This window comes from Daucus carota, chromosome 1, assembly GCF_001625215.2.
Source record: "Daucus carota subsp. sativus chromosome 1, DH1 v3.0, whole genome shotgun sequence".
NCBI lineage: Eukaryota > Viridiplantae > Streptophyta > Magnoliopsida > Apiales > Apiaceae > Daucus > Daucus carota.
Genome location: NC_030381.2, coordinates 4,418,497 through 4,439,900, shown reverse-complemented (window position 1 = coordinate 4,439,900; position 21,404 = coordinate 4,418,497). Strand labels below are relative to the sequence as shown.

At 35.4% G+C, this 21,404-nt stretch overlaps 3 protein-coding genes across 4 annotated transcripts; 1 reads left to right on the top strand and 2 right to left on the bottom strand.

Annotated features, from left to right (window-relative positions):
- The first annotated feature begins 1,875 nt into the window (after positions 1-1,875).
- On the top strand, positions 1,876-9,269 carry LOC108204448 (uncharacterized). Of its 2 annotated transcripts, XR_001803807.2 has the most exons (3): positions 1,876-2,250; positions 2,370-2,477; positions 9,012-9,269. XR_001803807.2 is itself a non-coding variant. In XM_017373885.2 (2 exons), exons 1-2 carry the CDS (start codon positions 7,586-7,588, stop codon positions 9,058-9,060), a joined length of 1,182 nt encoding a protein of 393 aa, XP_017229374.1. In that variant the 5' UTR covers positions 2,627-7,585; the 3' UTR covers positions 9,061-9,269. The 2 variants fall into 2 exon arrangements, 1 of the variants encoding a protein (XP_017229374.1); XM_017373885.2 differs by lacking the exons at positions 1,876-2,250; positions 2,370-2,477 and adding an exon at positions 2,627-8,718.
- Positions 9,270-10,459: 1,190 nt separating this feature from the next.
- On the bottom strand, positions 10,460-12,503 carry LOC108204447 (3-ketoacyl-CoA synthase 10). The gene is made up of 3 exons (XM_017373884.2): positions 11,918-12,503; positions 11,194-11,819; positions 10,460-11,118 (listed from the first exon to the last, which is right to left on the bottom strand). Exons 1-3 carry the CDS (start codon positions 12,341-12,343, stop codon positions 10,590-10,592), a joined length of 1,581 nt encoding a protein of 526 aa, XP_017229373.1. The 5' UTR covers positions 12,344-12,503; the 3' UTR covers positions 10,460-10,589.
- An 895-nt stretch (positions 12,504-13,398) lies between these two features.
- LOC108213287 (uncharacterized) lies at positions 13,399-20,854 on the bottom strand. The gene is made up of 10 exons (XM_017385070.2): positions 20,081-20,854; positions 19,251-19,448; positions 18,465-18,815; positions 18,093-18,156; positions 17,159-17,376; positions 16,956-17,069; positions 16,709-16,814; positions 16,362-16,573; positions 14,982-15,085; positions 13,399-14,152 (listed from the first exon to the last, which is right to left on the bottom strand). The coding sequence occupies exons 1-10, from the start codon at positions 20,798-20,800 to the stop codon at positions 14,008-14,010; spliced, it is 2,232 nt and encodes a 743-aa protein (XP_017240559.1). The 5' UTR covers positions 20,801-20,854; the 3' UTR covers positions 13,399-14,007.
- Between the last annotated feature and the right edge of the window lie 550 nt (positions 20,855-21,404).

The window sequence follows — 21,404 nt, the reverse complement described above, 5'->3', positions numbered from 1 at the left end:
ATTTACGTAAATAAATTTAAAATTGAAAAGAATCTTGATAATTGGGCTCGAACCTTGATTCATATTTCTAAAAATATATATAATTAATGTCCGAATAAAAACGAACGGATTCAAATCTAACTTAATAGTTTAAACGAGTACCAATACAATATTATAGAAATTTAAGTCATGAATGTGATAAATAAGCACAAAAACTGAGATTTCAGTGAGCATCTTTGAAAGGGAAAAGTTGATGGACTTTCAACATGGACTATGTCATATTAATTTTTTTTCTAATTATAAAAGGTGATTTATAAAGAGATTACAATATTGTGGAGAGAAATAAGTTATATATATGTGTGTGTGTGTGTATTAAAGTCTTAAAACTATAATTTTAATATGCCATACATCAATATATAACATACCAGTTAAATAAAATGATTCAAACTATAATTAAATTAATTAATCATTTACTAATTATACTAATAAAATATAATTAATTCTGAACCGGATAATCCGACGCGATACGATGAAAACTAATATCTGATTAAACAGGACTAGAACAAGAAGAGTTTTTCCATAATCCAGAATATCGAACGCCTGATTTGATCTTTAACAGTTGAACATTCCTCATCCCTAAGAAATACGAGTATCAAAAATTTTTAAAAATGTGAGTTTGCACAAAACTAAAAAAGTAACTACACGACTAACTAAACTAAATATTTCATGTTTTTATGAACTTCATGGGGCCTAACTCATATCTACACTCTTTTTACTACTTGAAATTTCAGAAAATCATTTTGAGATCTGATTTATAACAATTACATGACAAATCATTAAAAGTCTTAATCAACAAGCTCAGACAACTAATGATAAAAAAAGTAAAATTTTATAACGAGACAATATTATAACACATTGTGTCAAAGTAATCATCTAATGTTTTAAATTAACAATAAAAATCTAAGACACTGAAGTACTATATAATTGATATGAAAATTAAAAAGGTAAGCCACATCAAACGTGTCGGAATTTTTTGGTACAATTATAAGGTTAGTAGTTCGATTGATGCTTATATAATAAAATAAGGTATGAGTCTTTTTACATACAACATACGTTTCAATTTCTATTTATACAAACTATGTGCAACGTATGCTAAAAAAGAATGTGTTGATGATCCGCACATCATGTATCATTTAACTATTACACAAACGTACGTTCGAAAAAGAAGAAATAAATGTAAAACAACGCGGACCACACATCTTCATCTAATCATGATTTAGCATATCGTAATTCACATGTCAAGAACAAGTTTTCATCAAAATCATGGTTATATTAGATGAAATAATTTAATAATTTTCAACAAAAAATTACAAATATTTTTAATGAGGTATAATTAAAATCTAAAAGTTCCAGAATTAGTTTCGAACATAATTTTGAACATGTAGATAATATAGTAGTGACATCTATATCCTAACGAATTTGAATATAGAAAAATCAAGCCAAATGTAGTTTTTGATCCATAATTTTTTTTAAAAATATAGTACTTATTATTATTATTATTAATGCTATTAGGTTGCAAATATTACATTTCATATTTACATATTTTGTCAAAAAATAAAATCTAATAATTATATTCGAAATAATATGATGACACATGGATATTATCTAAAACACAACACAAACTAGAGGCCCGTGCCTCGCACGGGCTTTTATGCTAGTTAATTACTGATAATGTAATCAGTTCAACAGACAGGACATGATTAATAGATAATTAATCGTACTTTTGGAACATTACTTCCCGTAAAAACCTGTGTAAAATACTATTAATCTCCCATAGATTAATATAAAAATAATGCAAGTGAAAACCATATTTAATCATGTGAGTAGGCCATGAACTTGGAGAGACTGCAGGTAGGGACATTTGTAGGTGTTATAATTGTGGTTTAGTTGGCAGAAACAAGCAACAAGTACTCCTAGTAGATGAGAACGAACCAAAATCTAGTGGATGTCTGAAAAATAAAGTGTGTGTGTTTTGTGTGTGAGAGAGAAAAAGAAAAAGAAAGGGTAAAGGCCAGTTGGGCTGCAGAAGCAGCTGCAATGTCTCAGTGCCTGAAAAGATTCAGTGGAATCAATTTCCTTGCTTTCCCCTAATCTTGCAACTTGTTTGCTTCATTTTAATTAATGGGCTTCTCATTTTCTTGATTTTCTTGAACTTTCTTGAATTACCCAATGTGTGTGAATGGAATCCAAAGATGAAAGACTTGCATTAGGGTGAGTTTGGTTTGATGGGTCATTGTTATTTGTTGAATCCCACCTCTCTTTTTGATAAAGTTTTGATTTTTATGTGTGTACATTTATATGAGTGTGTAAATGTTTTCTCTTTTTAACAGAGAGAAATCAGAGGAAGAAGGGGATTGGTGGAAGCAGGTTTAGCCATCAGAGTTTGGCCAATGCTGTGTTTGATGTTATCCATAAGCCCCCCCACCCCCCTCAGTCAGGTACTCAGTCCTCTTCTCTCTCCCCCTTTGCTCTCTTTCATGCATCACTCCTATTATTATATCATATGTTTATCTATATAATATTGTTTGTATGTATATTGGTCCTATCATATTGTTTTGCTTCAACATGTGACTATGCTGGGTAATGTTATTGCTATGAAAATTATTCACTTTCCTCTTTCTTATTTATGTTTTTGAATTTATGATTTTTTTTTGTTATTGAGGAATTATTTTTTTCTTGTTGAATTTGAAATATGGATATGTATTTTTTTTTTGGAGGGAGTTGGAAACTATAGGAATGGAGGTTAGGAAAATTAGAGGTACAAGATAAGGATGATTGATATAAGAGAAGATCAGAATGGAGCGGATGATCATGCTGAAAGAAAATGACGAAATTTGTGATAATTATAGAGTACAAAAATAGAAAGAGTCGGTTTTACACACAAATAACGTAGTCTAGATATGAGTTTAGGAATGGATAATGTGCTTTAATATTATCCAAAAATTTTGGTAATTCATTTCATTCTGTCATTGCATTTCTTCCAACCAAACACTATCTAAGGTTTGAGATGTTCGAGTTTTTCCCCTTGTCTAAGACTTATCTTTTCTTGTACCTTGGATATGTGTTCGCATTTGATATTAGTTGTTTAGTTGTGTGATATATAGATTTTGTTAACAGTGCGACTTACTAATATATTTAGATTGTTTATCATCTTTTTAAATAATTTGTGATACTCATTTCTCCCCTTAGGTGATTATAATTTTTAAAAACATGATGTACCATTTCTGGAATATGCACTTTTTTCATCCATAATCAAACTATCTGGTTTTTCTTGAGGCCTTAGAAAGTTTTTTTTTATTATTATTATTACTTTTTTTTGCATATATGGGTTTGGTAAATAATAATTAGAAATCATCATAAGTGAATTTTTGCCACGAGGAAAGCCCTTACGTATACATTTTTTCAGTTGTAGATAAGTGTTGGTTTAAGCTCATGAGTGTCAAAATATCTATGTCAGCAAATTTTCTAATTCTTTTCTCTCTTATCCGTGCTGGAAAAATCTGATAAGATCATAAGATGTAGGAGGCCAAGTAAGTAGAAATAAAACAAAAGGATGATGTGTGAATGGTAATGGTAAGTTATTTTATCAATTGTAGTGGTGATGCCAACGTATATTAGAGTTTTGATGATGCAATTTCATGGACTTGTTTGTTGGTTATTATCAGCCATCATCCATAACAATTCAAAATGAGACTGGATACGCCTCTAACAATCAATATTTCCATTATTTTTAAGACTAATTTACTCCATACGGGAAGACGGTTAATCAAAATCATTTAATTTGTACAAACTATCCATATGTACATGTTGCCGCCTACCTTTATCGCCCTAAATTTATGTGTGTGTATTTGCTTACATATTCATATAGTAGGACCCATAGATATACACATATTCAAGTGCATATGGCTTGTGAGTAGTTTGTTGCAGTCTAGTTGCATCGTTTTTGGACTAAAATTAGCAGAACCCTCGAAGTTTTGAGCTAATTTTTATTGGCTATTTCTAATTAATTAGAGTATCACAGGGCATCACTTTTATAATCTGAGTCCTAAGATATCTTTTAGTGATTAGCTCTGTAATCCGACCGTGATATGTACTAGAGACTTATAAATGCCCACCGCACTCTGTGCAAACTTTATTATCTTTCTTTTGCTTCTCCATTTCCTCTTCTGATCATATAAATGCTATAGATGCGCATACCAGAGGCACATGCATACAGGCAAGTGTTAAAGGACCTCATGGACCTGTATAGTGGAGCAATGAATGAAAACAATGGAAAGAAACCAGTTGTAATCGCAAGTAGAGTGGTCCAAGCTTGCTTGGAGCCTCTAGAGTGAGAGAAATTTTGAGTTTTAGAACAATGACTTTGAAGAATCTATCAAAGTTTATAATGCAATAATTTTAAACTATAGCACCCTACATGATTATAGCCAACACTTAGACAGAGCTCTATTGATTTGTGCAGTACCTTTAAGTTGTAAAAGAAGTAATCAGCTACTTACATTTCTTATCAAGTTAGATATTGATTTAAGATAGGAAATCATAGTATATAGCTTTTCAGAAGACAATGCACCTAGGGGAGACCACAATTATTTAGCTTGTGCTTAATGAGTTAGTAACAATCGCTAAATAATTGCCTTGATTAATTTTAATCTATAGCAATAGTAGTAAACTACTAGGGATTCTTTACTGCTCCTTTTCCCATTTCTAGATGCAAGGAGTTGCCACGTGAAGGGTTGTGGAATACAACAGTTGATAGTGATTCTTCCTACTTAGATGGTAGTGCACCCTTTTCGATTAGGTGTTTTATTCATTTACTTTACTGATCAATTCTTGTTCGTAGAGTCAATGTTATGGTATGGATACTTATTATTAGCATTTAGAGGCAAAGAACCTAATTTTATACCTTACATACTTTAGTACATCATCCGCAAGAACATGCCTCCACTATCAGTCATTGACATTGTGCCACACTCAAGCCTGAGAAGTTTCGACACCACTAGGACATAGATCTTTTTTTGCCATTTTTACCACTTTTACTGTCAATGAATTTTGTTAAATGAGTTGAGCACCAATCACTCTCAGCTCCAATCAGTGTTGATTTTGGTTTGGAAGAAAACAGCAAGAAAATAAAGAAATTCTGAAACGGAATAGAGAGGGGTATGGGGCTTTTCTGTTTTTAGCAGGCCGTGTATTTTTTAAATAAAGGGTCCAAGTTCTCTGTTTCCTGACCGGACTATAATCATAGCATCTTCAACTATTCAAAAACAGAAATTGCTGGATGTTTATCTATAGGAGTATTACTATAGTCTATATAGTTTCTGTATGTATATATATGTATGTATAGAAGGAAAGAGGGTTACAGCAGTTATAGAGATTTGCATGTCAGTTTCTATAGCCTTCTGCTGAGGTTTCAAGAGCTGGTCCCATCTATAGATTTACAAACAAATATATTAAAAAAATCATAAATATTCTGCGGGAAAGATGCCCTCCTTGTGGTAGCTTTCACACATGGAAAGATTAACCCATGCATGCGGAGAAACATTCATAGTTTCTTTTCCTATACGAGAGTTCTAATCAGTGAATAGAAAGTATTGTTTTTAAATGTATAGGGTTATTCTCGTAGTTACTTTGTCCAAGGAGCATGACCATGGATTCTTGGTGATGTTGTAGCATAATACTATTGTTCTGTAAGTTAATGTGGGTTTAGTCTTATGCAATTTGTAAAAGCTATGGGGGGAGTAGATCCTAGTGCAAGTTGTTGTACCTCCTGGTTCGTATATTGGTTTATATGTCACATTCTTTGTGCAGTTAGTTAGGGACAAAGACTTGAAAGTTATATGTTGCATATAAACGGAGATATGGAATCTAAATCTTTCGTAAACAACTACATATGGCTTTTTTTGGGCGGGTCGGGGGGTTAAACTCTTGTTTTCGCGAAATGAAAAAAATACTCAAAACTTTTATTGCTTTAAACATGTACAGATACTGATGGGTGTGAGCAAGGGTGATTATATAATTTGTGGTAAGATGTAGTTAGGTTGTGCATCTTAGATTGGGTATTTCTGGCTTAATTTCTACAAGCACAATTAGAAAGCTGTGCAAGAGCTTTAGCTCATTTGGTAGATGCATGTGTAAGTTGTGTCGGATTGTCGGACAAACTTAGGTGGAGGAAGTTATAAGAATATTAGACGCTAGAGATCGAAAGATAATTTCACAAATAAAATAAACTATTACTTCTTTATTTTAATTAAATGTGAATCTATTGGCAGAAGCAAAGTCAAAGTACTAAGGCTCAGTTATGATACATATATGCTATTATAGGCAGGGGAATGGATTAATATTGACCATTTAACCAAACCAGAAAAGCAAGGAAAAGGTGATAAAGAAGGCTTTGGAGTCTGTTATTTGGTCGGAAGCTTTCTTGGTGTACTTACGCCACCTGCTGAGTGCTGATTCTTGCCTTGGATAATTTATTATCTGTCATTAAGTCAAAATCTATCGTTCTGGATATATTTTAATGATAATAATTATAAGTGTAATTTTCTATTGAGATTAGGGAAAAGAAACTGACAATAACAAAGTATGTACATTATTACAGCAAGGAGGTAAAGAGATTCCAATCCACTTCTATAAGAATGAATATAGACTTACACAGGATTGTATTATAAATTATATATGAATAAAATAATATATTTCTAATGTTCAAAATGATAGTACAGAAAATAATATAAAATCTTCATGCTGAAAATGATAGTCATAACTACTAACACTGCAAAGTTTCCATTCGTGCCACTATAAATTGTGAGAATTGATACCATGTCAAGGAACCAGTTACTCTAAAACCTCAAGGTGTTAGAGGAGGCCCCTTTATGGATCTTATACCTTATATTTCAACACTCCCCCTCACTCGAAATCCCATTATTTGGGTTGAAGAGTGGATCACGGGCTCCCATCTTTGGGGCATAAATTGCCTTCGTGTCCATTTTAAATGTGAGAATATTGGGGGGTGGCAGGGCTCGAACCCGAGACCTCCTGCAAACCTGAGCTCTGATACCATGTAGAGAACCATTCCCTCTAAAACCTCAAGGTGTTAGAGAAAGGCCCTTTTCAGGATCTATATTCTAACAGTTATAGTGAATTTGGGTTCACAATTGACCTGGCTTTAGTTTGATATATATGTCTTAAATTGGGGTAGTCAAGGAAACAAAGGATGTGTAAATTTAAGTAGAAGTAATAAAATATTTACAGTGTCTATCTCAACTACCTATTTAAAGCTCTGAAGGTAAACACTACATAATAAATAATAAATTATATTTTACCAAAATAGGAAAATTCCTCAATAATTTAAAATCTTAAACTATTCCCTTCTATATATATCATCCATGAGACTCAGCTGTCCTTGCAATTGTAGTTTGTACTTTGTCTATCACATACACATACTTTCCCCACCTGGCCTATTTTTTTCATACCAACACCCCATTACCGTCATCCTTGAAAGTTTGCCTATGAGAAAAGAGGGAAGGAGAGGCCAACTTTAGTGATAGATATGAGAGGAAGATCTTCAAAACAAGGTAGTCCAAAAAGCGAAGTGAAAACAGATAAACATCTCCCTAAAAACACACAAGAGCCTCACCTCTCAGGAGCTTACATCCGTAACCTTGTCAAACAGTTAACTTCGTCCCGAGGAAAAGATACCATGAATCAAAAAGAGCACCTAAGTTCATCTCTGGTGCCTGATGGACTTGATGGAGTTGCTAGCCAACATCAAAATTTAGGAGAATCCCAAGAAACACAATCACCTCAACCACCACAACACAAAAAACAAGTTAGGAGACGTCTTCACACCACTAGGCCCTATCAAGAAAAGTTCCTCAATATGGCTGAGGCAAGACGAGAAATTGTCACTGCACTCAAGCTTCATAGAGCCTCTATGAAACAGGCTAATGAAAATCACTCACAACCAACTTATCAAAATCGGTCGGAACCATTGCAAACCTCCCCTCCACCCCAATTAAAATCCAAATCAAGAAGAAATTCTAGAATTTATGCCTCTAGCAGTAATAATTTCTCAAATAATTTAGGCAGCCCCTCTGGCCAATCTTTCCCTTCTCAACCTGCTCGAACTTCTTACTCATGGCCTATTTGCAGTTCTGCTCCACCTCCTATTCCGGAGAACTTCAACCTCATGCTGCCTAACCAACCCTTGGGCTTAAATCTGAACCTACAAGATTTTAACGATTTAGACACCACTATTTTCCAAAACAGCTACATCCCTTCATACTATTCACCCTCATCCCCATCAACTTCTAGTTCACCCCCTCTTTTAGTGACCAAAGAAGAAACCCCATACACAGGGTTTTCACAAGATCTTTCTGTGGCAGATCCTAGCATCATCCATGAAGGGGACCTAGGCCTCCATCACGCCATGGACGATGAGGAAATGGCTGAGATCAGATCAGTAGGAGAGCAGTATCAAATTGAATGGGATGATACCATGGATTTGGTCACCTCGGCATGGTGGTTTAAATTTTTCAATAACATGGAAATTGAGCCAAATGGGTTTCCATCCTTCGATGAAGGCATGGAACTCCCACCTTGGTTGAATGCAAATGACAATTGCTTTGCACAGATAGATGAACATGACTCTGGTCACTATCATCAAGATCCTATGTTGCCGCAGTAAGCTTGCTTTCTTCATTAATCTTCATATTTCCTTAATAATCAAATTTGTGTGGAGGTGTTTTATGTTCCTAGGATCCTTATCCGTACGGTGTCGTATACTTTCTTCTGATAATAATCATTATTATATTATTCTCGGTATTAAATACTGTAAAATACAATAATACCCAACAAACTCTCTGCACCCATTTATGTCCCCCATCATGTTCATGTTTTATATATTATTATAGCTTTGCGTAGAGATTTAAAACTGCGGAGGAACATAAAGTTTCATTTTCGTGTGATTCATGCAGGATGGACATCGGAGAAATTGAAGGAATGGATGGAGAATGGTTAGGTTGAAGAATTGATTACTTTTTGTATGATCAATTTGATGGGGAGTTTTCTGTTTAGTTTGTTTTTTTGTTTTTGTTTTGTTCGTTTTTGTAATAAGGCAGGCAGGCTAAATCTTTAAAGTTAGAGCCATTTGAGAAAGATAATCAGGCAGCTGTTGTATTTTGAAATTTCTTGCAATGTTCTTAATATATTTATTTTCATATTTTGAATTGTTACATCTATTGTTATGCAATTGTATTGTTTTATTCTAATCGAAAAACGGAAAATGTTAGAGCAGCCAAATTGCTCCGAAAAGTCGTTTGTGATGCATAATAATATTGCATGATTTGTTAGAATTTTCATCAAGTGTATTGCTGTAGAAATATATAGTTACTGGACGAATAGATATTTTGGTTCGGCATTAGGTTCGGTTCAGTATTCGGTTAACCGATTCCGAAACAATATGCTTTGTTAATGAGAATTGAGAACTTATTGTTATCCTTCTACGAGGATCTGCTATAATGCTATTGCAGGTGAAGCTCTGAAGGATCAGGACTCTATAGCTTAAGCTGGTTAACCAGGTACAGAATGTCATCGACGTTTACCGCGACATCAAGCAATTTCCGGCTAAGCATCGACGTTATAGTCCTATCGACATCTTCCAGTGCATTGTGGCACACTTGTCCTTGCAGCCTCATCGCCTCATTCATCGCGGTGTTCAGCTGCTTTGAAGTCGACAGAAGATGGGGCATTGTCTCATCATTTAAATGCCGTAACTTGGTAAGCCTAAAGTGAGCTACAGTCGCGTTTCCTACTAAGCCTGCAACGCAATCTTTAAGTTTTTCTAGCTCAGCAGTGCTTTTTGGAAGGCTTTTGAGTTGAGGGATGGTGTTGATGAATCTTATAAGGTCGTGAATGTCGTGAATGGTTTGGTCAATTGCATCGCGAGCAACTAGTCGTTTGTTGTCATAGCTTTCCTGGATGCAATTCTGGTTCTCAGAATTGCCCGGAAACTGAGACATGACTACATTGTTCGGAGCAATAAGCAAGAAGATGATCAGTGCAACTGAGGATGTAACGATTTCTCGGGTTGCCATTGATCTTGTAATGGAGTTTTCTTGGTTTTTCGGATCACAGTGGCGTTCTGGATTGCATTTTATAGCTGAAAATTGTTTGTTTTAAGTTAGAAAACACAAGATTCTGGGAGCCAGATGAGGGAGTACTTTTGGTGTGTCTCAAATCATGCTCACAACACTTGCGCCTATGCTCAACCAACATTCGACGCCGTTTTCTATCCTCGGACATTTTTGTATCGTTACGTTCAATTGCATCGAGTTTTAGTAGATAGCAGAGTTCTGCAGAATTCTAAGCAAACAGAACATGATCTGCAGTGAAAATGTGGATAGAACCTGATAATATGAGTACATGAAAAAAAATCGCGATAGAAGTTCTTACTAATCACCAAATTACGGGGGAAAAAAAAATTAAAATCAATCCAAACTCGAGTTCTTGAGCCTTCAGAACTTGAGGTTTTTAGCTGCAGTCTGGGGAAATAATCAAAGCCAAGGATTCCTTAAAGGCTTCCTCACGCGGCGCATTGATTTCCAGACAGCACTGTTACATTTAAACCCTGATCCATACGCGAGCTGCCAGATCCTGTCGCCCCTTCTGACGCGCTCATTCGCTTCCAAGTAAGCCAGTTCATACCAAATGCTGCTGCTGGAGACGTTTCCAAACCGCTCCAATGTCATCCTTGAGGGTTCCATGTTCTTCTCACTGAGCTCGAGGTTTCTCTGGAGCTCATCCAGAACCACCTTGCTTGCTGCGTGCATGCAGAAGTGCTCAAAGGCTAGCTTGTAGTCCGGAATATAAGGCTTGGAGGACTGGGACTTGGTCCCTGAGCCCCCTCCAAATAAGTACTTTCTCAGCAGTGTCGTGAAGAAAAGAAGCTGCTCTGAGAAGGGCAGCACCAGGGGGCCAAGAGTTGTGATGTTCGTCTTGATGGCCTCAGCCCCTATCTCCACGATATCTTTGCTGATTCTTAGCCCCTTACAGCGCTGATCGTCTTCTTCCTGATAAACACTCCTGGTAACATAAAAACATCGAAAATTAATCTATGGTACTTAAAGAAAGCAAGCATAGTGAAATTAGAACACTCACCTGAAGCTGCGATCATCTGCACCTTTGTGAGTGCGCACAATGTGCTCAAGCCTATACTTTGCCCTTGCAAAGTCACGACGACGATTTGACAGGAGCACAGCAGAGCACCCCATTCTGAAGAAGCAATTAGGAATGAGCATGGACCGGTCTTTTCCAGGGTACCAATTGTAGCCTACCATCTCAGTACTCACCACCACCGCGTAGTTATTAGGATTGGCCTGTAACATGTCTCGGGCCAAGTCCAACGCGATGATCCCAGCACTACAGCCCATCCCTCCAAGATTGAAGCTCAGGATGTTCCCCCTCATCTTGTAGTGATTAATAACCATGGCAGAGAGCGATGGCGTCGGGTTAAAAATGCTGCAGTTCACCACCAGGACTCCAATGTCCTTAGGCCTTAACCGCGTCTTTTCAAAGAGCTCATCCAGGGCTCCAAAAATCATCATTGAGGCCTCTGCTCTGCCTTCTTTCATGGTACTACATTTCTCTCCAGCCATTAAGGCTTTCGGTATATAAGTCTCGTCTCCAATCCCTGATGATCTCAGGATCTTTTCCTGGAACTCAATGCCTGATTCATCAAATTTCCCTGAGCTCCGCGCTAGCTCAATGAACTGATGCTTCGAGACCTAAATGTTTGCCTTTTATTGTCAGCATTATTCCTAAAAATCTAAAAAAACGTCGTATCATACTAAAATCAATCACAAAAATGACAGACAGAACATACCTTGAGCTCATCATCAGGCTTGTAACACGCGAAATCAAGAAGATAAATAGGCCTAGGCCGCGACATGAAGTAAACAGAGATTGTGAAAACCAGGACACCGAAGAAAGCCAGAACAGTTGCGAGATCATATAAGGCCGTGACATTCCAAATCTTGTCCCAAATTTCTTCCCTGCCGAGGCTCCCAACCTCAGCTCCAAACAAAACCACAAGTGCAGGCAATGTGGCTAAATAAATCCCATGATTTATCAAATAATGGTACCCTAATTTCACGTACTTAAGCTTAACAGACTGCAAAAAGTCCGGTAAGCGTCTCCGGACTCTAACAGAGAATGTCATGGATCCAGCATCCGGTCCTAATGCCTCTATCCCCCGGTTCACAATTTCCGTCGACAAAAACTCCTGTTCCCCTGCCATGACCCTCTGCATGCACAAAAATAATCTCGATAAATTAATATAATTTTGTCACGGGCTCGGGTTTCGAGATTTAAGTGCATGTACAAGGGGGTTGGGGGGTAGAATTTAAACAAGAGGGCAGAGGAGTTATTGAGAGGCATGCAAGGTGGTTAGTGTAATAAAGAAGGGAGAAGTTGGCTTTAAATTTGTGAAGAAAAATGTTTTGGTGTTACTAATAAGCATGTTACTTTTTGTTTCTCCTCTGCCGAAACATTAAATTCAACAGAGTTGTGAATGCGAGCTGAAAGCTTGGTGCTTGCTGGAGACAACCAGGCTTTCTTGTTGCTATCTTAACTTCGAGAAGTACTAATAAAATTCTTGAATTTTGAAAATATTGGTTTATGAAGGTATAGTCATAGTAAGCTTTTCTTGTTTCTTTTTTGAACAAAAGGGCTTATAAGCCTGGAAAGTAGCATTTGTTATAGTGATGATTGTCGGGGAGAGTAGAGTTAACCCAGAAATTTCGGATACTAAATTTGGTTACAGGAGGAACCTTCCGTCTCATTCTTTTAGACTTGTTTTTTTACGAATTTCACAAATATCAAAGAAATTTTAGAATTTAGATGTTCGTAAAATTTTGAATATCCGCATATATTTATTGTATTAAAAATTTAAAGTTTAAATATATTATAAATTTTTACATATCTATCCATATTTGTTATATTAACTTATAAAAAAACTACATCGGAGATGTTACAGATACTCTCCATGTCTTAATTTTTTGTTTGTCTTGTTTAACTGTTTTTATGATGAAATTTACCAAATATTGCACAAAAAATATAAATACAGATTTAATAAACTTTATACCACTAAAATATATTTTATCTAAATATGTATTTTCAAGATATAAATACAGATTTAATAAAATTCGAGATTATTTTTTTATTTATATTTTGTAAATAATCTACTGACAAGAATTCTGTCATAGCTGAGTGAAGCTATAAAAACCTTAAAATCCTTTGTTTTAAGGTCAGAGGTAAAAGCTCCTGCATGACTAAAAGTTGTGCCATTTAACTGGAAAGAAGGTATTGAGCTCACAGTTGAACAATCCTCTTTCCATAATATCATCAACATAGCAGTTGATACAATTTTTTGAACTCTGTATCATTATCTTTCTTCCATGTACATTTTTACAATCAATGAGTACTCGTATAAGAAGTAAATAGCATGAAATATTAGGTTAGTAGTCACAATAACCTGCAAAATAATAAATTTCTTGCCATCTTCATTCGCCATTATTCACGGAACTCTCAACACTACTATGTAACATGGGATGCCTATGCTGTACCCAAGTTGTTCATTACTCTTGTAGAGTACAGGCTGATACAGGTAACATATACAGCTGGAGAAGAATTACTCGGAATTTTATCACTGAGGAGAGGAACGTAATATTTACTCCTACTGATCGGAGTAAACTTCAATATCAAGATATGAAACTGTTCGGATAATAAAATTTAGGTATATTAGCGAATTCTGGTATAGGTAATGGATCACCTTGTAAACATGTCCATCCAGCAGATGGACTGGTAGAGGCTTAGAGCCAGTTAGTACAACAGCATCATCGATGAGTTATTGATACAGACATAGGGAGGTACAACATGTAATTCTGACAGTATGGGGCGGCTAGAGCCAACAGATCAAGAGGTTAGCAGAGAGATCATGTTATCTGATGACTCTTGTCCATGATTGTTTACACTGGGGATAATATTTGCCGGAGATATGAATTTAACAAACTCTTGCAGCTCTGTGAAGCTACTATGCTCACTGTACGGTACTTCATACCTGCAGAAAGACAATGCAGTCAAGGTTATGTAATTGGATCACTCCTGTTCAGGGAATAGTCAAAATCTCGATCACAGTCCTTTGTGAAAGATTGGGAATTGATTGTCCAGTCCTATGATAGGTGCAATAATTGGATCATTTATTGTGGCATCTACTACATGTTCGCATACATAAATCACAGATGAATGCGCATATACACTGGCAGCTATTAAGTAATTAAATCGTTATGTTGTTGGCAAATGCATGTGAAGAGTTTGCAAATAGTTCGGCTACAATTGAATTTGGTAGGAGAAAAATTGCAGTTGTAGGGAAAGAGGCCAAGCAGATCAGTTGGGAGTAACAATATACTGAACTATTAAGTTGTCAAGAACAGGCTAGTGGACTAATTAAAGTATTAGGTACGAAAAAAAGAGTGCAAACCTTAGAGAGTCGAGAGGTTATAACCTTGCAAACATTGTCAAAGAGAAAAATGGGTGCAAGTTTTAAGTGTATGGAAACAATTACACAGAAAAAGAAGAAGAGGAAGAAGAGGCTGTATGTTTTCGAGATCTGACTAGAACTTCATCAACAGTTCTGCGAAACCGAGTGCAGTTATTTTTTAAGAAACAAAGTGTGAGTTTAGGGCAAGGTGATTTTGGATTAATTGATATAGAATAGAGTTTTATTTTGAGCCCTTTGATTTATTGATAAAAGATAATGACACAGGACAGACTAACTGGAATTGAAGTCAAACTACTACAATAGATTATATATCCAGCTCGCTGCTCGCCTATGTTATATAATTTAAAAACAAGAATATGAACCATAGAAAAAACAAGAGTGGTGTCACCTCACAACGGTACCCTTTTGCCACCTTCGTCCAGGAGACTTTTTCTTTCCTTTACCAAATGTCCAGCCAGTTGGAGAGAAAGCAACTATAAGACTGTATCGAGCCTGAACAACAGGATCAAAGATAAATTGGGGAAGTAGCAAGAGATGAAAATTTTAGATATGTAAACAGTCTTTATATATAAATAAATCCTATTTCCTAGATAATCATTGCCATTGATTAGGCTTTGCATATGCTCTGTGGCTACGAGTGAGGTCCAGCCGAGAGTTATCAGTAGCATATGTTACTAATAGGAATTCACAAATTTGGCACATAATCACATATATACAAATTAAGACAGTAAAATGTAAAAACATTTGAATAATGTAAAATTTTATCAATTTTACTAAAATTTTCAAGAGAGTCTTTGTAATTTGTATGCAGCATAGAATTATATTGGTTAGAACAGTCAGCAGTATTCAATTCAAATCCTGGTAAAAAAAAACATGGAAGTGTATAAAAACTCTCCCTGGTGAAACATGCAGAATGTAGAATGATGAAAGAAAATAAGTATGGAATGATTGATTTAGATTTTTTTATAACTTCTAGAAAAAAACAACCTTTTAGCTTAGTCATAACGTATATAAAATCCATCTAACACAATCTGTATGACCCAATCAATAAGATAGTAGTTTGTAGCTTCTTCACAAAAGCTGTAAAAAAGATGAAAGGTAAAATAGGTATTTTGTACGTTTATTTAATCATAGTAATTATCATATAAATGGAATAATCAGGAATGCAAACTGAAAGAAAAGATGCTAACTTCTAAGAGCAACAAATTAATCAATTTCTAAGCTAAAAAACTACATAGCACAATACAGTAGATAATCTTATAATAACTTGTTGACTTGCAATTTCAACAATTTTCTTTAAGTTATTATGCTGGTTGAATTGTTTTACGCAAAATGAAAGTTCTGATACAGACACGCAAAGATTTCACAATGAGTTCGTTTAACACAATCAAGGTCACAAGTTAGCTACAATAACTGAACACATAGCTCAAAAAGTTCTGCACCTAAATACTCTTTGTTTCAGTGAGAAATTCGAGGGACAAGTGCATAGGGAGGCATAGACTGTAAGACTCCTACAACTGCAATAGAGTACACTATTTCACCTAAATCCTAATCGATTTTCTTCTATATTCCCTGACAATTATCATTCAGCTAAACTATTTGCTGACTGACCATTTGACATGTCATGCTGCGATCAATTCAGATCAATCACAATGAACACAGATGGCATCCAACTTAACATTCCTCAAGAAAATCTGCAGTCGATGTCAAAACTAGTATATGGTATTACTGTATAACAGTACTACATTAAACATTTGCAACTACTCACCATATACTGATTAGATATATGTTTCAGTCTTTTAAAGCTTGCTAGTGTCCACATAGGCACAATATGAATGTGGCTCTCCTGTTCATTAGTTGTGAACCACTGCATATCTTCATTGGGAATCCCTAAACATTCCAAAATACGCAGCTTTGCAGCATTAATAAAGACTTTCTTGCGTAGAACACGAGCTACCTCTACATATAATCTTTCTTTTCCTATTTCCAAACAAAAATAATCAGAAGGCATATAATTAGATATATCTTTGGAGATTAGTAAACTGGATAACAATATGGAATGAGCTTGGATGATTGAGGCCTCAGTGCAAGCTGAGAGAGGGAGGGGATAGTTACCAATTGTATAGCTACCAATCAAAAATAGAGTTTTTGGATTGAAAGCTTCAGCTTGTATAGCCTCGATAACAAATTGGATGACTGCCTCCTGCTTTGGAAAGTCATACTGCAATTAAAGTTTATAAGGTTTATGCTGTTCTTAACATCTTCCGAGATTAAATAAGATCATCTGCTTATAATATGTATATAATTTGATGATGAATAATTACTGTTTTCCAACTAGTAGTGGCAGACTGGCAGGGAGTACCTGGGGATCACAATACGTTGTATCTAGAATAAGCCTTTCAACACGACAGTTCTGCAGAGCAGGAATCTTGGTCATTTCCTCGTCAAAACGGAAATCTCCGGTGTGTAAAACAGCCTACAGGAATGAAAAAAGCTTAGAGCTAATTCAAAAATGATGATGAATGACATCAAAAATAAGTAAACAAGCATTTCATCAGAACACACCTTACCACTGGGAGGTTCAAACAGTATTATGATGGAACCTGGACAGTGGTTTGCATCAAAGCACGTCACATCAATTCCAGCAATGCTAATCTTCTGGTTAAGGGGTAGAATATGTATATTATCCCAAGAGATACCAATTTTCATATTTACAAGTTTTGCTGTAATCGAGGAGCAATAGATCTTCCCGTGACAGAATGACCTTGTAAGGCCTTGGTAATCTGCAGAAGAGTTGTGAATCTAAAGTAAGTAGTGCTCTTACTATAAACCAAGTAAGCTTATATGAGTATAAATCTAACACCATCTCCATTTAAATACAGACATGGCTCTTCATATTAAGAAACAAAATTGCAGTTCATGCCATCTCAAAATATTTGTACTAGGATTTTTTGCCCGCTACGCATGGGTAGAGAGATGATTTTTTTCGCAAAATTAATTGTGACCTAATTCTCAAAAATACTGTTTGCAAAATTAATTGTGACCAAATTCTCAAAAATACTGTTTGCAGTTCATGCCATCTCAAAATATTTGTATGGATGAACAAAAAGAGTGATTGTATTCTAGTTTAAGCTCAACTACAGTTTTCAGGTAAACAAACCTTTTTTTTTTTTGCCACAGGTAAACAAACTTCTAATTATCAAATTATCTACTATCTCTTAATAAACTTTATAACCCTAGGGAACAAACAAAGACTAAACCAGATAAAAGATACAAGCTTAATAGACTGAGAATAAACTATGCTTTGTAATGATAGTGATTTAATTTGGAAGCAGATCAAGGACTCTGAAGATATTACTTATTTGATCACAGCAAAAAGTCGATCCATGTATAGATTGGAACAGAGCAAAAAATTAATTATTCTGTATGCATGGAGATTATAACACAATTGCCTTTCTTGGTATACTCAACTACATAAGAACAAATTAAATGCACTTACGATCTAAGTGAAAGTGGGTAAGAAACCAGTGTGAGCAATCTCTTCTTAGATATTTAAATGCATCCTGAAAATCAAAAAGAACTTGGAGATATGACCACATTGTTGAAATCATAATAACATAAAATATACATGTAATAATAGTTTTGACATGTAGAAGTAAAATTAGTGGTGCCAAGTTTACTATAAGGTAGGAATTGCATTATCAATAAGGAGATCTTCCAAGGGTCTGTGACTTGGTATGTTATACTGATGCTTATCAATGAAATATCTTGTAACACAGAACATCAGGCCAGTACATACAAAATTTTTAGACTAGTATATGGTCTTTATAAGTATAAAGAATAATGTGTGATATTGTTTGACGGAATTTACCACTCGAAATGGCGTCTCTGGTATGCAGCACCACACAGGGATATCCCTGAGTTTTTCTTTTCTTGAATTATTTTTCACAGCAGAACGTGTCTTTCTAGTGTTTGGACGACTCTTTTCCACTTCAATCCTCCCACCAGGAGTACTGTTTTTATTTATTTTCTGACCACCAAAGCCTGGAAAGAAATCTGTGATCAATTTGTTTGCAGCTATTTTACTGCTATCATCAGCTACAGTTTTGGAGTTTCTTGTGTCTGTATCTACTGCATTGTTGTTTTCCTTTCTAAGAGCACAAAGAGCATGGATAATCTTTTTCCTTGGGCCAAGTGCAGTAACACCTATGTTAATTAGATCCTGCATGTATTATCCAGTGATTAGATAAAGTAACAATACAAAAATGGGAAGGGTCTTCAAGATGATCGAAGAAGTGACTTGTGAATCCAACTGAATTAATTAGTAAGAGATACTATAAAAACGGGGAAACTATACATTTCTACCAAAATATACTTTTCTTTTATTTAGTCAAGCTACACCACTGAAGATCAGCAAACAGGTAAGGGTAGAAAAGAATATCCTCGTAGAATGAAAGTCATAGTAGGTAGTAGCCTTTTATCGACTATGGGATACATAGATAGCATCACAAATTAGTGTATAACTCAATTTATTTCTTTTAGATGACACTCAGTCAGCTGATAATTTGAATATCTTCTCTAATAAATATAAAGATAAAGCTACAGAGAATTAGAGAGGAAGCAACAAATTCAATCCTATTTACGAACTCCATTTTACCTCCTCTGTCAGCCATTGTAGACTGTCCCAGTCAATTTCCTCTCTGACAAAAATTTCTTCATATTTGGACAATCCCAGACTGCGTAACCATTCCGAAACTGGAGAGACATCTACAGGTTTTTGTGGAGATCGGGCTGGTGAACTATTAAGAACTTGCCCAGGACACTGATGCCCTGGGTTATCATTTGGAAAGACCGGCTGCAAAGATACCAAATAAGTTTCTTCATTAGTATTAAAAAACATTTTTCCTAACAGTAAATTGATCTTCGATTCATTAAATGTTCTTATACCATTCTTATAATATATTTAATCAGCTTTCAGCTAACCTTATGGACTGGATCGACACAAACACTTGCAGACACTGAGCTCTGATAAAAGGTAGGCTCAGATTAGCCCGATATTTCATGTGTGATACCAAATGGTGGTTTCGAACTTCAAATGGTTCTTCATGGTGTAGCATTGTACAATTAAGCCTCAATTTAAACAGAAAAAAGTTGAAACGTAAACTACTGGTTTATTCGGCAACAGATAACCTAGGATGATAGTCTCATAACATATTCTTGGGCTTGATTTTGATCAATTTTTTGTTAGACTACATTTTATAAAAAAGCTAAAGTACCAACACAGTCTTAGTTTAATCTAGGGTGTGCAAGCATTTTAAGAGTATATATATCTTGTATAGCTCAAAATAAGTGTTGTGGGCAGGCAAAAATAAGTACCGAAATTACAAAATATCGTTGTTGATTAGATGGGGAAATGATATCAATTTTAACATCATCGCACTTCAATCAGAAGCCTGTACAACAAAGATGCAAGATTAAGTTATATACCTGACACGCAGCATCCCCTTTGTCAAGGCATTTGTCAAGGCATTCATTCGTGTGAGCCTGCCTTAACTCATCACTCAAACCCGAAATATTAACATCACAAAGTGGACACCTAATCAAACTCTCACTAAAATCATCTACACTTCTTCCATCAACCAACTCATCACCTTCTGAACACAAATTAAGCAACAAATCAAGCTCACATTCATCCTCCAATCCAACCTCCCCAGATCCCCCGTCATTTTCACAAACACTTGGCGCGCAATTCCCCCTAGACTTCAACAACCTTGCCTCAATCGAATTCGAATCATCCATAAAAACACCGCCTTTTGCCTTCAATTTCATTTCCTCCACAACATCCTCAACCCCAACTTCACTCGAACCCGAAACACGATCCACATGACTACAACAAATACTCGAATCAACACAATCCAAATCCAAACTCACCTCACAACTATAATCATCCACTAACTGAGATTCAATCTCCACTGGACCAATCTTTTCTTGATCAGAAGCATTAAAGATTGTATCTTTATCACGCTTCAGGCCTTTCGGCTTTCCGGGCCGATTGAGAGGCTTAAAAGATTGAGAATTGGAGGGTTTTAGGGGTTTTCTTGAAATGGGTTTTTTAAAGGAGGCTTGACTACAAATGGGGTTTTCAAAATCATCATCATCATCATCTAAAGCACAAAAATAAGAAGATGGGGTTGATGTTTTCTTCATTCTCTTGATGTCTGAACAAGCAGCTTTTTTGTGTATAATCTTGTTTGTGTTGAATGTATATCCTATTATAGTGGTCTGGTGGGAAGATATTCAAATTTGTAATGGAGGGAAATATGGTGTTTCTTTGGGCCTGAATTCAACACATGGGCTTTATTCTATTCCTGCTGATCCATGTATTTGTTTTCTTTCAGTCCTTAGTCCATGTAATGGAGTGAATTATAGTGTTGATTTGGGCCTCAAATCCAATGTATGGGTTTTGTTGGACAACCATTTTCTGAGTAAGATAATTATGACTTCCATTCACAGATAAACTTTTCTGCTGATCAAAATTTTCGATCTAGGTATATAATTATTTTTAATTAATTAAAATTTTTTCTCCTAAAAAGTATTCGTCAGTGTGTGACCGTAAATACAAGCACAAAGAACATAACTGAATATTAAGTAATTAGTTAAAAAAATGCATAAAACATGACAAGGCTGCTACCGTATCACAATCTGAAATACAAGGCTCTTTTTTGTTTCTGGTGTAAACTAATTATTTTTAATTTTTTTGCTAACAAAAATGGTTCAATTCCCAAACTGTATTCGTTAATTTTCTCCCATC